We start from the raw sequence: 14,271 nt of genomic DNA, 5'->3' as shown, positions 1-14,271 counted from the left end.
GATATAAAATAAGCTGGGGACCTGTGAGGAATAGAAATATATAGTGTATATATTTATTTAGAAAATCTGTATGCTGTTTCTTCAGAGCTGCTTGAGGCAGTTCACACCTATGAACAAACTAAGCACACAACAAAAATGATTAAAAATCATAACAAAAACCAAATAAACCTATTGAAGTATATAATAATACCAGTAAAAATCACCACTAAAAACAAGCTGAGGCATAAAAGCACATCAGACAAGAAGGTGGTCTAAAACGGTGTTAATTAAACAGTACTGAGGCTAGAATCCAGCCATAAAATTCTACCTCTTGCTCCAAAATCTCCCCCTTCGGTCTTCTTTACGTTCTCAGGGGCTGGAGCAAACTGAGTCCTCCTTCGTAGCTCTTTTTTCTGTTTAACTGATACCAAATTCTATCTCTTATGGAGAACATTAAGTAGTTGTCGGGCCAATTTTTGAGGGCTTTCTCCCTTTTTGATAAATTTACAAAGTAATTTTGTTCTGCTTTTGTGGAAAGTCTCCTCAAGCATGTTGAGACTCTTGCCTTGTCTATGCAGCTGTGTGCGCAAAGGGGATGGCAGATAGGGATGGGCAACTAACTTGCACAGGACCCATTTTATACACTCCTGAACCTGCGCCTGTCAAAATGACAGGCAGTCATTTTGACAGGTGCAGGTTCAGGAAGGTATAGAACAGATCCTGTGCAGGCTAGAGACACCAAACTCACATGGGTCTCCAGCTGATTCTCCTCTACCTGCCTTCCAAGTTTGGTGAGGATTGGATTTACAGAGCGTGACTTGCAGCCCCCCCCCCAAAAAAGAATGTGCCCCCAGGAAAGTGCGTTCTGTGGAAATGACAGGCAGTCATTTCCCCAGAAAACACTTTCCTGGGGGCATCTTCTTTGGGTGGCCCTAACTTAGACACTGTAAATCCAATTCTCGCCAAACTTAAAGGGCAGGTAGAGGAGAGTCAGCCATAGATCCACTGAGAGTTTGGTGTCTCTAGCACACTGGGGGTGTGGGGGGCGTTCTACCGGGTCATGAACCAAACCGGTTCATTTGGCCCCTAAAAGTTTGTGACAGCTTGTGGTAAAGCAAACCAGGCATGCTATGAACTGAACCGCATTTTTCATGCCTATCCCTAATGGAAAATTTACTATTGGGTATAGTGATTTGTGGCTTAGTCACAAAGCATTTGCAGAGTGTACATAAGTATCCAGGTTCATTCCCTGATTCCCTGACATCTCCAGTTAAAGGGTCTCAAGAAGCATGAGTTGGGAAATATCTTTCTCTACACAAGACTCTGGAGAGCAGCTGTAGAAGAGTATTGATCCAGATGCCCCAATGGTCTGACTTGGCATAATGAAACTATGTTTTCCCACATGCTGAATAATGCACTTTCAATCCACCTGCAAATGATCACTGAAGTGCATTGAAAGTGAATTGAAAGTAGATTATTGAGTGTATGTGAAACTGCCCTTTTAATAAGAGTATAGTAGAGAAAAATAAATTGTACAATCCTGGTTTGATTGCCATTCTTTTCACCACTGCACTGGGTGAAAATTGGTCTTATCTCATTTTTCTTGTGAATTTGTCCAGCTTTAAGTCTCTTTTTTGTTATATTTGTTACTGTGGATGGAGGTAAAATGTCAAAGCAAAAAGACAATTGTCAGCAATTGGAGTACGAAAGCATGTGTTGTAAGCCACCCTGAGCCAGCCATGGCTAGGAGGGCGGGATATAAATATAATAAATAAATAAATAAATAAAATGTGTATATCCTGTTCAAGGGACCTCTTCCTGAGCCCTTTAAAACAAATGGCTTCTGTGCGGCAGCAAAACTTGATGGATTGATTTTATGGTTGGTTATTGTTCTTTCCTGCCAACCTAGCAGTTCGAAGGCAAGAAACTGCAAGTAGATAAATAGGTACCACTTCAGTGGGAAGGTAACAGTGTTCCGTGCGCCTTGGTGTTTAGTCATGCCGGCCACATGACCACGGAAACGTCTTCGGACAGCGCTGGCCCTTCGGCTTTGAAACGGAGATGAGCACCGCAACCCTAGAGTCGGACTCGACTGGCTTTCGAGCAAGGGAACCTTTACCTTTACCTTTATTGTTCTTTCAGTATGAACCTTTCAGTATGAACTTTTGAAGGGGAAGAGGACAGAGCTGTGTAGTGCATTGTTGCATGGATTCTACACACACACACACACACACACACTTGTTTTGGTTTTGGTTTTGTTTTCATTTCAGTCCCAATGTGAACTGAAGAGCTAAGATATGAGTCCAGTAGCACCTTGGAGACCAACACAACTTTCAGGGGTATAAGCTTTTGAGAGTCACTGGGTTACTGGACTTGAATCTAGCTCTCCTACTGGAGACCCACACAGCTACTCTACACCAATTATCTTAATGGGAGAAGTCTCACGTTTGCCTCTTTTTGCATTCTTTACTTTTTAGGGACATTCCAGCTATATTACACACCTTGACTGGTCCCCAGAGAATAAATTCATAATGTCAAATTCGGGAGACTATGAAATACTGTACTGTAAGTACAAAATTGTATCCACATAGCTGCATGAGCAATGTCAAAGGGGAAGCGGCGGTGGCGGGGAGGGGAGGGGAGAAGCTGATGCAGGCTGAGATGTTGGTCCTTCACGCTTGCTGACAGGGAAAACTAGCATGACCTTCTGTAACCTGACCTTCTGATATGATTCAGAGCTGTTTCTTACTTAATGGTGCTTCCAAATATAGCATACATTTCCGCAAGGGCATCAATCACTTTAACAGTTTACAGGGAAGAGCTCATGCGATGTGTCACGAAACAGGCTCTGAGCTTTGAAAATGTTAATAAGCCTGCCTAGTTAGAGACTCCTGTCAGGTACTGTTGGGGATGCATGTTGACACTGTAATATCCTGTCATTTAACAACAGTATGTGGCTCAAAGCCCTTTGCATATGTACTGACTTATGCAGGCCATTAGCAGTCTAGGGGCTTCATAAACCTCTTTGTCTGTGCTGCCTGCATGGGGCTTTTAAAAGTAGGATGGATTGGGGGAAGAGTTATCAAACCCTTGGCAAGGCTCAGTACATGGCTACTGGGCTTCATTCAGCTTGGGGAGGTTCCACATTGTCTGTGCCTTGCATATGTTATCTGGGTCATTGTTCCCACAAGCCATCTAAGCAAGGCTCATGTTTGATCATCCAAATGAGAAAGGGGGAGAAAAAGAGTGGCTCTTCATAGGCTACCTCTGAGCTTATGACCGAGCTGAGATTAGAGCCATTTTTATACATGAAAGATGCTCTGCAGGATGCTGGCATTGTTGATCGTTAGCGCCCTGAGTAAACTCCAAGGTTCCAGAACAGTGTTCAAGAGCAAGTTAGAGTCTGGCTTTGACTTACAAAGTCCCAAAACTCCCTGGGGTGCACAGGTGATGCACCTCTTTGTTTAAGCAATACCCATTAAGATCAGTGAGAGAACCACTCCTTTGAACATCAGATCCATAATTAATGCCATCTATGAGAGCCAGAAGCCGGGGCTTTTCAAAGGTAATGGCCATAACCCTCTCCTTTTCTAAGTGTCTAATTTTAGAGATTTTGTATATAAATAATTTTATGTTGGTTTTTATGGCCTTGTAGTATTGTTTTTACCTGTAAGGCACTTCAAGCAGAGGCAGCATATAAATTCCCAAAATAAATAAATATGATATTTAACCCTACCTCTCTGCAAGTGGCATGCAAGACGCTGTCAAAGAAAACGATACACAGTGTAAACAAAAAGATGATTTAAAAGACCAGCAGCAATCAGTTCCTAAAACCACAGTAGCAGCAATAATGTAATACAAGCCAATGTTAATGTCCATACATCTCCAATAACTGCAGCAATATTACAATCAGTGAAAGTTATTAAAACTAATAAAAGGGGGAATAGGCTGTCAGCTATCAGATCAATCAGATCACCTGAAGGCTTGGAGAAAACTGTTTTTGCCTGACGCCTGAAGCTGGACAGGTTTAGTGGAAACCAGTGTGGGGTGGGAAGTTCACTGAGTGCCACAGCAGAGAATGTGCTGTCTCTTAATACAAGTGGCAGCACCCACAATAGGGCCTGTGATAAGGTGCTTAGCGGGTGGGCAAGTTTTTATATATTAAAAGCCACATTGAGGTGGTCTTGTATAACATACATGGTTTAGAATTAACACATCCTTTCCCCTTATTTTTGAGTTGTGCCAGGCTTTGCTTAATCTGAAAGACAAGCAACTAGTATAACAATGCATCCTTTTTTGTGTGTGTTAGAAATGCACTGTGAGAAAATATGCAATCTTGGACTACATGAGTCTGCGCCTGATGAGTTTCAGCTCTCTTTAAACAAGCAAATGGCAGAAATATTTCTGGCATTTTTTATGAGCTTTCTCCAACCCTAGTAAATTTGCTTTGGCCTGCCAGTAGTTTTGAGCTTTCAGATGAGAATTCAAGAGGCAAATTTTAAGTCCCAAAATGTACAGGCTGAGATGCAGGAAACCCACTGGGATATAACATATAACATTCCGCTTCCTAATGAAAGGATTTAAGGGCTATGAAGTATGGGGACTCAGTAATGGCCATTTACTCCTGTGAGAAAAAAAATAGCATTGCATTTCAAGGTGCATTTGGGATGGGAGGCAGCATCTGCCTCTAAACCTGACAATAGGAGGCAACATTTGTGGGACTCATGGGTGTTTCCTTGCATCTTGGTAATGGGCATTTTGCTTACAATATAAGAACATAAGAGACGCCAATGTTGGATCAGGCCAAAGGCCCATCCCGTCCAACACTCTGTGTCACACAGTGGCCAGAAATACCAGTGCCATCAGGAGGTCCACCAGTGGGGCCAGGACATTAGAGGCCCTCCCACTGTTGACCCCTCCTCCCAAGCACCAAGAAGACAGAGCATCACGTGCCCCAGAGCCCCTATCTATACCTTGTGGCTAATAGCCACTGATGGACCTCTGCTCCGTATGCTTATCTAATTCCCTTTTGAAGCCGTCCATGCTTGTAGCCGCCACCACTTCCTGTGGCAGTGAATTCCATGTGTTAATCACTCTTTGGGTGAAGAAGTACTTCCTTTTATCCGTTCTAACCCGACCGCTCAGCAATTTCATGGAGTGCCCACGAGTTCTTGTATTGTGAGAAAGGGAGAAAAGTACCTCTTTCTCTACCTGCTCTTTCCCATGCATAATCTTATAAACCTCAATCATGTCACTCCTCAGTCGTCGTTTCTCCAAGCTAAAGAGCCCTAAGAGCCTTAACCTTTCCTCATAGGGAAAGTGTTCCAACCCTTTTTATCATTCGAGTTGCCCTTTTCTGCACTTTTTCCAAAGCTATAATATCCTTTTTAAGGTGTGGTGACCAGAACTGCACACAGTATTCCAAATGAGATCTCACCATTGATTTATATAGGGGCATTATGATATTGGCTGATCTGTTTTCAATACCCTTCCTAATAATCCCCAGCATAGCATTGGCCTTCTTTATTGCAGTCACACACTGTCTCGACATTTTCAGTGAATTATCTACTACAACTCCAAGATTTCTCTCTTGATCAGTCTCTGCCAGTTCAGATCCCATCAACGTGTATTTGTAGTTAGGATTTTTGGCTCCAGTGTGCATCACCTTGCACTTGGCCACATTGAACCCCATTTGCCATGTTGACGCCCACTCGCCCATCCTTGACAGATCCCTTTGGAGTGCCTCACAATCCTCACTGGTTTTCACCACCCTGAACAACTTCGTATCATCTGCAAATTTAGCCACTTCACTGCTTACTCCCATCTCCAAATCATTAATGAACAAGTTAAAAAGTAGTGGACCAAGTACTGATCCCTGCGGTACCCCACTGCTTACTACCCTCCACTGAGAGAACTGCCCATTTATACTCACTCTCTGTTTTCTATTAATGAGCCAGTTTTTGATCCGTAAAAGGATCGAAATAGTTTCAGAATATTGAATAGAACAAGGGATAAGGGGCCAAAGAGGAAAGAGAACATTTAGGATTTAGGCCGGGCTGAGCCGAAGCCAAAAAAAAAGCCAAAGAACAGCGAGTTCCCACAATTGGGTGCCGGTAGGGCAGTCCCCACCCCTGACGATGTGGCCATAGATAGGGATAAATGAAATTGTGTAAGCTGCTCAGAGACCCCCCAGGGGTTCGAGCGGGATACAATTCGAAAGCATAAATAAATAAATAAATGTTATCCTTGATAATCAGTATAAGTAGCTTTAAATTCTGTTAGCATCAGTTGTGAGTAACAAAAGAGACAAGCCTAAAATGATGATCTCAGCGGCTGAAAGATGCCAATTCCTAAATTCTAGTTTGGGAGGCTCACACTGGGGTATTTTACCAGCTATGAGAGCTTAGGAGCATCAGACATGTCACACTTGTGTTTGTTTGCACTGGAAAGTTATATGTGTGCATTGAATTCTGAATGCCATGCTATGGAAAACATCTTTTTCATTCCACTAAGATAACATCTCTCTTTTCCTTATGAACTTCCTTATGATGGTACGGTCATATCTGGATTTAATCAGATTATTATGGGCTTCTAGCTTTGGTTATTCTCCAGGTAGCCCTTAAATCTTAAATGAGCTCAGTGGATGTGAGAAAAGTTCACTTTCAGCAGGCCCCACATTGCTTCAGTACCGATTGTATGAACATGCTAAACATTATGCAAAAAAGAAAGACAGAATCCCTCAGCGGAGGTATATTTTTCCTCCAGCCACACATCAAGGAAGGTGGTTAATAAAGTACTCTCTAGGCTTATGTAACTCAAAGATGCCAAAAACTATTAGAGGCTTTTAATTTCCCCACTGTCTAAGCGGGGGGCAGGGACCACATGTGCTTTTGTTTTATTTCTGTCATGTCTGGGTCCTTCCCTCAGTAGATGATAGATACAGTATAGCATAAGTTGCTGAATCTTCCTTCGTTTCATAGCAAGGCTGCAGTGGGCCCTTAAGCATAAAATCTGAACTTGGTGTCAAAATGTTCTCGAATCAGAGGACATCAGTACAATCAAGCGCTTTCAGATAAAAAAAATAATCTAAACAAAAACAAATGTCACTTATTCATGTAATTTCATTGCGGGTTTTGCAATCTTTTTAAAAGGGAACATTCCAGATGGCTGTAAACTAATCAGGAATCGTTCTGATTGTAAGGATGTAGATTGGGTAACATACACTTGTGTGCTGGGCTTTCAAGTATTTGGTGAGTTCTGGCTTTCTTTTAAATGTTACTGTTTGTGAGTTTAAAACTGTGGTGCTTTGGGTTTAGAGGAGGATTGTGTTTATCATTTAAAAATATTTTGCAGAGTTTCATCTTGTTTGACTTTTCACAGTGAGGTGGAGATACATTATTTAAATATTATTATTTAATTACCTGCAGAGCAGTTGTGTATTATATCTTTTGTTGTACTTAGTACCCATGTAAACACAATACTGCTATTTTTACAAAGTGTACAGTTTGCATTCTGTGTGTGAGAAAGAGAGAGAAAGAGGTAGAGAATGCAGGCTGATTAACACAAATACCATGTACAACAGTCAAATATGAGTTGTGAGTTCTCAGTTCCCACTTATGCAGTGCCCAGATCAGATCAGGGCTAGAATATATATGGCAAAGCAGGTTCAATAAACATGTACCCAAGGACATGTGGGTTTCCCAAATGGAGGAAAGAAAGAAACTACAAGTGTAAACAAAAGTAATAAGAAATATGTATATACTAGGAATAAGGCTTGTTGTGAAAATAAATACAACGAGCTCTAGAAAGAGGCTCGGTGAGAGTGTCAAGGCCTTGGGTACTCAGCATCAATTTACTATGGTGACCTCCTCAAACCCCACCCTCTCCAGGCTCCACCCCTGAAATCCCCAGGAATTTCCCAGCCTAGAGCTGGCAACCACATCCCATTCCCAGCTAACCATCAACCTACCATTATCTGCCCCTCTGACTGCAGCTGACTTCTGCCCTCCCTCCCAGAGATCAATTGTAGTTCTAATTGATCTCCTCCCCTCACCTGGAGATTGGCAACAATGGTTCCCCAGGAGGGAATGGCTGGTTGAGAGAAGAAGAAGAAGAAATTGGATTTATACCCTGCCCTTCACTCAGAGTCTCAGAGTGGCTTACAAAGTCCTTTCCCTTCCCCTCGCTACAACAAACACCCTGTGAGGTAGGTGGGGCTGGGAGAGCTCTGAAAGAAACTGCTCATTCAAGAACAGCTCTGACAGAACTATGGCTTGCCCAAGGTCATCCAGCAGGTGCAAGTGGAGGAGTGGGGAATCAAACCCAGTTCTCCTAGATTAGAGTCCACACACTTAACCACTACACCAAACTGGCTCTCACTGGAGGATGGCGTCTATGGCATCGTACCTGTCTGAGGTCCGACCCCTCCTCAAACCTCACCCTCTTCAGGTTCCATCCCTCAAATCTCCATGAATTTCCCACCTGGAGTTGGCAACCCTAACTCCTTCCCAGCCAGTTATCAACCTACCTTTATTTCCCCCTCACTTTTCAGCTCCTGTGGGTGTATCTCACTCCTTGAGTTCGCTGCCCCCACTCACTGAATTGTCACTGCCTTTTTAGAGGGACAGTGAGACCCCTCTGGCCAAATCTCCCTATTTGGAGATGGAATCCCCAATCTTTGGGGAATTCCTGGAAAGTTGGCAACCCTAGGGTCTGGCCTTTCCTTCTTTGGGTTACCCCCTTCCATTTGTTATTGTGCAGAGCAGAGGAGACTATGTGGTCAGAGCACTACACAGATTAGTAGCCCAAATAAAAGAATTTATTTAACTATTTACACAATTATGGAACACACACACATTCCCTACACACAACACTCTCTCTTCCTCTGGAGTTTGTGAGCTCAGGATAGGATCTCTCCTTGAACCGGCCTCTGGCTCTGCTTCAGGCCAAGCCCAAGAGAGCAGGGAAACTTCCATTCATTCCCCAGTCAAGTCGACTGTGGAGTGGCTGAATCTCTGCTGCTTCCCAGGGTTCCCCCACGTCTGTGGCGTGTGGCCTGGACAACCTCGTCAGCACAGGCAGCAGGAGCATTTCCTAACCTCCTGTAGGACAAAGACTGCCTCCTCCCTGAATGGGCTGGAGTCTATATTGATGCTGCCCTGCCCCTTGGGACAGTCTCTCTTTTCCCGCACTTTTTGACCTTGAGGCAGCTGGGAACTGTAGACCAGCAGACGAGGAAGCCCCATTCAACCCAGTGAGTGATACCCCTGCAAGCCCCTATCTGGAACTACAGCTCAATTAACCCTTATGGGGGAACATTTTAAACAAACAACCACACAGACTGCAGCCATTTTACAACTGCCATTTCGTTACACCTACCAACAGCCACTAAGGGAAAAGTTAAGTCCTACACAGGAGGCAAGCAGGAGAAGTGTCTTTGTCAAGAGAGAAAGCCGTTTGCAAGTAATTCTGACAGGGCAGAGTGGCTGAAGGGAGAGTGGGCGGGGAAGAGGAGCAGACCCAGCACCCGGCCAATGGCACACGAGTGCTCTTTTCATGTGATAAACACAAAAATCCAAAAGTGTATATCAGTTATCACAACAATATGTCCCATCAACACTTCAGAAAAGCTAAATAATAACAGTGCCATATGTAGTATGTGACAGTATCAAAAATACTACTTAAATACACATCTGAAGGTTACAGGAATATGAAGATTACATAAGCTGCATAAGACAAGCTCCCAGGTACTACTCGTTTTGAAAAGTAATCTTCAGTTTGTATTAAACCTTCCCATTAAGTGTTTCATGTATTGCCACAGAAATCTTGACTAAGAATTAATCAGAACCATTTGCCATTGTGGCAATGTGAAGAGAGATAACGACGACCCATCTGAGAAGATATTTTTTTCTGAAACCAGTTGCCTTCAGTTTGTAAGGTGGACAGATGTCTTTGATTTCCCAAATGGGCCAGATAGCCCCCACCCCGGACAGTTCCAGGTCCTGAAAACATCATGAGGGGAAGGTCATATCTTGTTCTCCATGCACACCATGATCCTCATCCAAATTTGGCACTGTGCAAGGAGAAATCGAAGAGAACCTGCAACTCATATCTGACTGTTGTTTAGAGTGGGGACCTAAGCCTAGCTTGTTTATTAACGGTGGATCAGCCCATGCCTCTTCTAAGATGCTAACTGCTGGGGCTTCTGGTTGCATCTGAAATAGAATGCTTTTTTGTCCTGCTGAATTTAATCTTCTTAATATGCAACTTTATCCAAGTGTAGCCAATTAATCTAATAAGACTCATACACTTTACTAAGATATTTAAGCAGGAGATAGTCCTGATTTATTTATTTTCTTATTTTGAAGGAGTGTGGCCTGAAGGATCAGATGGAACAGATATCAATGCTCTTGTCAGGTCTCATAACAGGAAGGTGATAGCAGTTGCTGACGACTTTTGTAAAGTCCATCTATTTCAGTATCCCTGCTCCAAGGCAAAGGTATGACTGAATGACCTGGTTTATGGGACAACAGTAGGACTGGATATAAAGGAAAATGCCTGTGCATGAGCACACTCACTTGTATTTGTGTGATCTGAAAGTATAATTATTCCAGCATTACATAAGTACAAACAACAACTCATTATCCCTCTTACTTTCATCTAACATGTGTCCGGTATTTCATCACGATACTGTAAAAAGGACAGCTCATGGTATAGTGCATTAGTTTGTAAGATGGTGGGTAGCAAGGCTTTTGCCTGTCTTCTTTTTTCTTCTTCAACCAACGCTGCATGTCCATTCATTGTAACCCACAACTGTTGCATTAAATGTTGTTAATGGTGTTATTCTCTCCTGTGTTTAAATATGGCATAACCATAGCTAAAAAGCCAGAAATCTTCTTGAAAAGTTATTTATTTTTCACTGAGGTTGCTCAGAGAGTCAATTAAGAGCAGTGATAAATGTATTAACTACAGTATGTACATGAAGGAGGGGACAGTGATGCTGCTTGAATTCAAGTCCCATCGGATCTATCCTAAGAGTGACTAATGTGGGTATTGATGTGTGCCAAGATGGTCAATGTTATGTATTAAAGTATTTATATCCCACAGTCTCCCTAAAGTGCATTTTAAAGTACATATGGAGTACCATATGGTCATGTAAAAGAAGCTTATATAGAGTTTATCCTTCATCTTTTAGCAGGCATAATTCACAAAGATATATGATTGGATTAATTTTTTTAAAAAAATCTGTGGGCTCCAATTAGAGAAGGAGGAAAGTGGAGGAGCATTCTTAACTCCTGGTTAAACTCATGTTGCTGGGACATTGACATGAAACCACTATTTAGTGAATGGATTGTTCTTTACCAAATACAAATTTTCATTTCCTGTTTTGTTTCAACAGGCTCCAAGTCATAAATACAGTGCCCATAGTAGCCATGTGACAAACGTGAGCTTCACTCATAATGACAGTCATTTGATTTCAACTGGAGGCAAAGATATGAGTATCATCCAGTGGAGACTTGTGGAGAAAGTAACTTTGCCACAGAATGACATTATGGTAGACATGGGTACAACAAAAATGCCAGTAAACCCCAGTGAAAGCTTTGTACAGCCAAGCACCTCTGTTCCCCTTACTCAGCCATTTGATGAAACAATAGTTAATGAAAGTGTAGTGGATGCCTTCCCCGCATCTTTGGAAGATAATCTGGAGCAGACTGTGGAAGCTAATGAGGAGCAAAGCGAGGAGCAGAGTGAAGGGAGCAGTCTGGATCCAGGTGAGCCAAATGGTGAAGATCCATCCAATGAAACAAGCGAGGAGCCGAGCGAATCCACTATTATCGAAGACCAGCCTGAAAACTCTCCAGTGTCTTAAAAGCTCAGAATCAAGATGGTCTTTTATGTTTTTTTCTCTCAGTGTGAGTACTTTTGTAAAAAAGAAGAAGGTTAAAGTTGGGAAGGAGAAGCAGCCCCAAATTAGGAGCCACTCCAGTTGTTGGGTTTCAGTTGAAGACTTCTTGGTCTGATCTTATGTTTTCAGTGCATGGAACCATTGCAAGGGAGTCACCTTGGCAGTTCCAGTCAAAACTAGACAAGGTGGTAGGATGTAAGCATACATTGGATAAAACTATGAAATTGTTATCAAAAAGAGGAATGATGCAAATAATGGGGGAGGAGGGGGGGAAATTAGCTCCAATAATATCCTTAATGGGAGGAAAAAAACAGTCTTCTGTACAAAGAATCTTAACACTAAGCAGAAGTGCAGAGTAATACATCCCAGGTGCAGGGAATAAACAAAACAACAAGGCCTTTATGGAGCTCTTCTTTCTTTTTTTTGTACTAAAAAGAAGAGGGGAGATGAGGACAACATCATAATAGACTTGTATAGTAGGTGGTGCTCGCTGCCTTCTTGATCAATACCTATGCAATTTTTTGACACTACTAAAGGCTCTGGACATGCTGTGCCCTGGATGCTCTTAACTCTAAGGCGACTATTATTAAAGGAACACGCCTTCTTGTTCCCTGGTGACAGGCCTTAAAAAACTGAAGTGAACTAAGCATTGCTTAGGTTTAAAAAAAAAACAAGTGTCAACCACATTATAAGAATGACCTGTTTGCCTAGATGTATTGAAACTCAAGCGCACCCACTGTGACCTTGTAAGAACTGTCCTCCATGTGAAATGACTTTTGACTGCATGGTGACAAAGGTTCTGATTCTAGAGTTAAAAACTTTGCCTTCAGATGCCAACTCCTTCCCTCGATAAGAGGCTAAACATTAGCAGGATACCGTTGTAATGAAATGTGGTGCTTGGGATAATTCTTATAAATCAATCATGGAAACTATTTAGGGGTGACTGTCAGAATACAAAAATTTCAAATAAGCTTTTTTCCCCTACAGCCTCTATTTAATAACTGTATTATCAATGTCACGTTAACTTGGATTCTGTTTGATATTTGGGGGTTTTCTGTTGTGTGTTGGATTTTTTTCTCTTACACAGTTGCAGTAAGCCATGCAGCTCTGAAATGGCTAGACCTGGCCAGTTATGGGATATCATGGCATTTTGTTTAAAAAAATTAAAATTAAAAGGACTTTTAATTTACACCACCAAAAAAAACCCCTCTATGCTACATTTTTCTTAAGAACCTAGAGTTTTCCTTTGTGGGTTTTTTTTTTAAGTTTGCAGACAAGAAATTCCTACTTGTTTATATTTTGATTACCTAGGGTCTTTTTTTAAAAAATATATTGTGCTGATATTTTAGGGTTTAGTTAGAAATCGTGTTTAGAAAATTTGGATGAGTTTGTTAAGTCTTAAGTGTGCAAGCGTTTACGTGATTGTGCCATTCCAAAGTGCATCAGAACTGTCATTCCCTTCTAGTATCTTCTCAGGAGCAAATGCTACAGATCAGGTATCTAGTCATCATTAGTAACATTGAAAACTCAAACGGACTCCCAAAGAACACACACACACACACATATATATATATGTCTAGGTCCTCTTGTTTACATCCATTCCGGAAAAACCTCAAAAGAATTTTCTCCAAATGGAGAATGACGTGGATTCCAGGCAACCCATCTCTTTGTTAAACTGTGCTCTGTGGAATAGAGTGGTGTCGGAGAGCTCTTTCACATCTTGCAAATTGCCAGATGTCAGTGGGTGATGCACATGATCATGTCAAAGTAATTGATTCCTTTAAAAGGAATACACAAAAGTTAAAATGTTATATTGAGCAATATCTGCTGAAGCTCATGGGGCACAGAGCTTTCTTTCCACCATGAAAGAATGCATTTTCTTTGGAAATATCTATTACCTGGGGGTTGCCATGTAAAATGAGAGTTAACAGTTGTGATATTATCATGCTGTTCTTTAAAGGACATTTTGCTAATATGCAAGGGGGGGAAAGCAAGCCTTACAGCTTTCAATTCCTGGCAACTGCTGTTTAATAGATCTGTGATAATGGATGGAAATGGGTGGGATTATGTTAACTGTAGATGTTTTAGGAGAAAATTGTGAATGAAATATGGTTTAAGAGTGTGTCATGTGAAGATGTTTGAGCCATTTCTATCTATCATGCATTCCTGTCTCATGGCAGAAGAATTTGAAAATTCAAATGAAATAAAATTATGAAAAAATGATGTGTTGTTTTTTTCTGGTTATCTCCACTGAAATTTTCTTGCACACCTGTTTGCTTTGTCCCAGTTTCAGATGCCTCAAATAAGGGTCATTCTAAATGACTAATTTGAGTCTCATAACACTTACAGACCAACCAGTGCCTCCTGAAGATTTCCAACAAGAGTAC

General features: G+C 41.7%; 1 protein-coding gene across 1 annotated transcript; it reads left to right on the top strand.

Moving 5' to 3' along the window:
• The first annotated feature begins 2,477 nt into the window (after positions 1–2,477).
• On the top strand, positions 2,478–14,056 carry LOC107107232 (echinoderm microtubule-associated protein-like 4). The gene is made up of 4 exons (XM_015407496.1): positions 2,478–2,544; positions 7,131–7,229; positions 10,347–10,477; positions 11,378–14,056. Exons 1-4 carry the CDS (start codon positions 2,511–2,513, stop codon positions 11,846–11,848), a joined length of 735 nt encoding a protein of 244 aa, XP_015262982.1. The 5' UTR covers positions 2,478–2,510; the 3' UTR covers positions 11,849–14,056.
• The last annotated feature ends 215 nt before the right edge of the window (positions 14,057–14,271 follow it).

Source organism: Gekko japonicus, unplaced genomic scaffold (assembly GCF_001447785.1).
Source record: "Gekko japonicus isolate JY-2015 unplaced genomic scaffold, Gekko_japonicus_V1.1 scaffold3287, whole genome shotgun sequence".
NCBI classification, from domain to species: domain Eukaryota; kingdom Metazoa; phylum Chordata; class Lepidosauria; order Squamata; family Gekkonidae; genus Gekko; species Gekko japonicus.
Note: the sequence above shows the minus strand (reverse complement) of the source record. Positions and strands in the feature narration are given on the sequence as shown.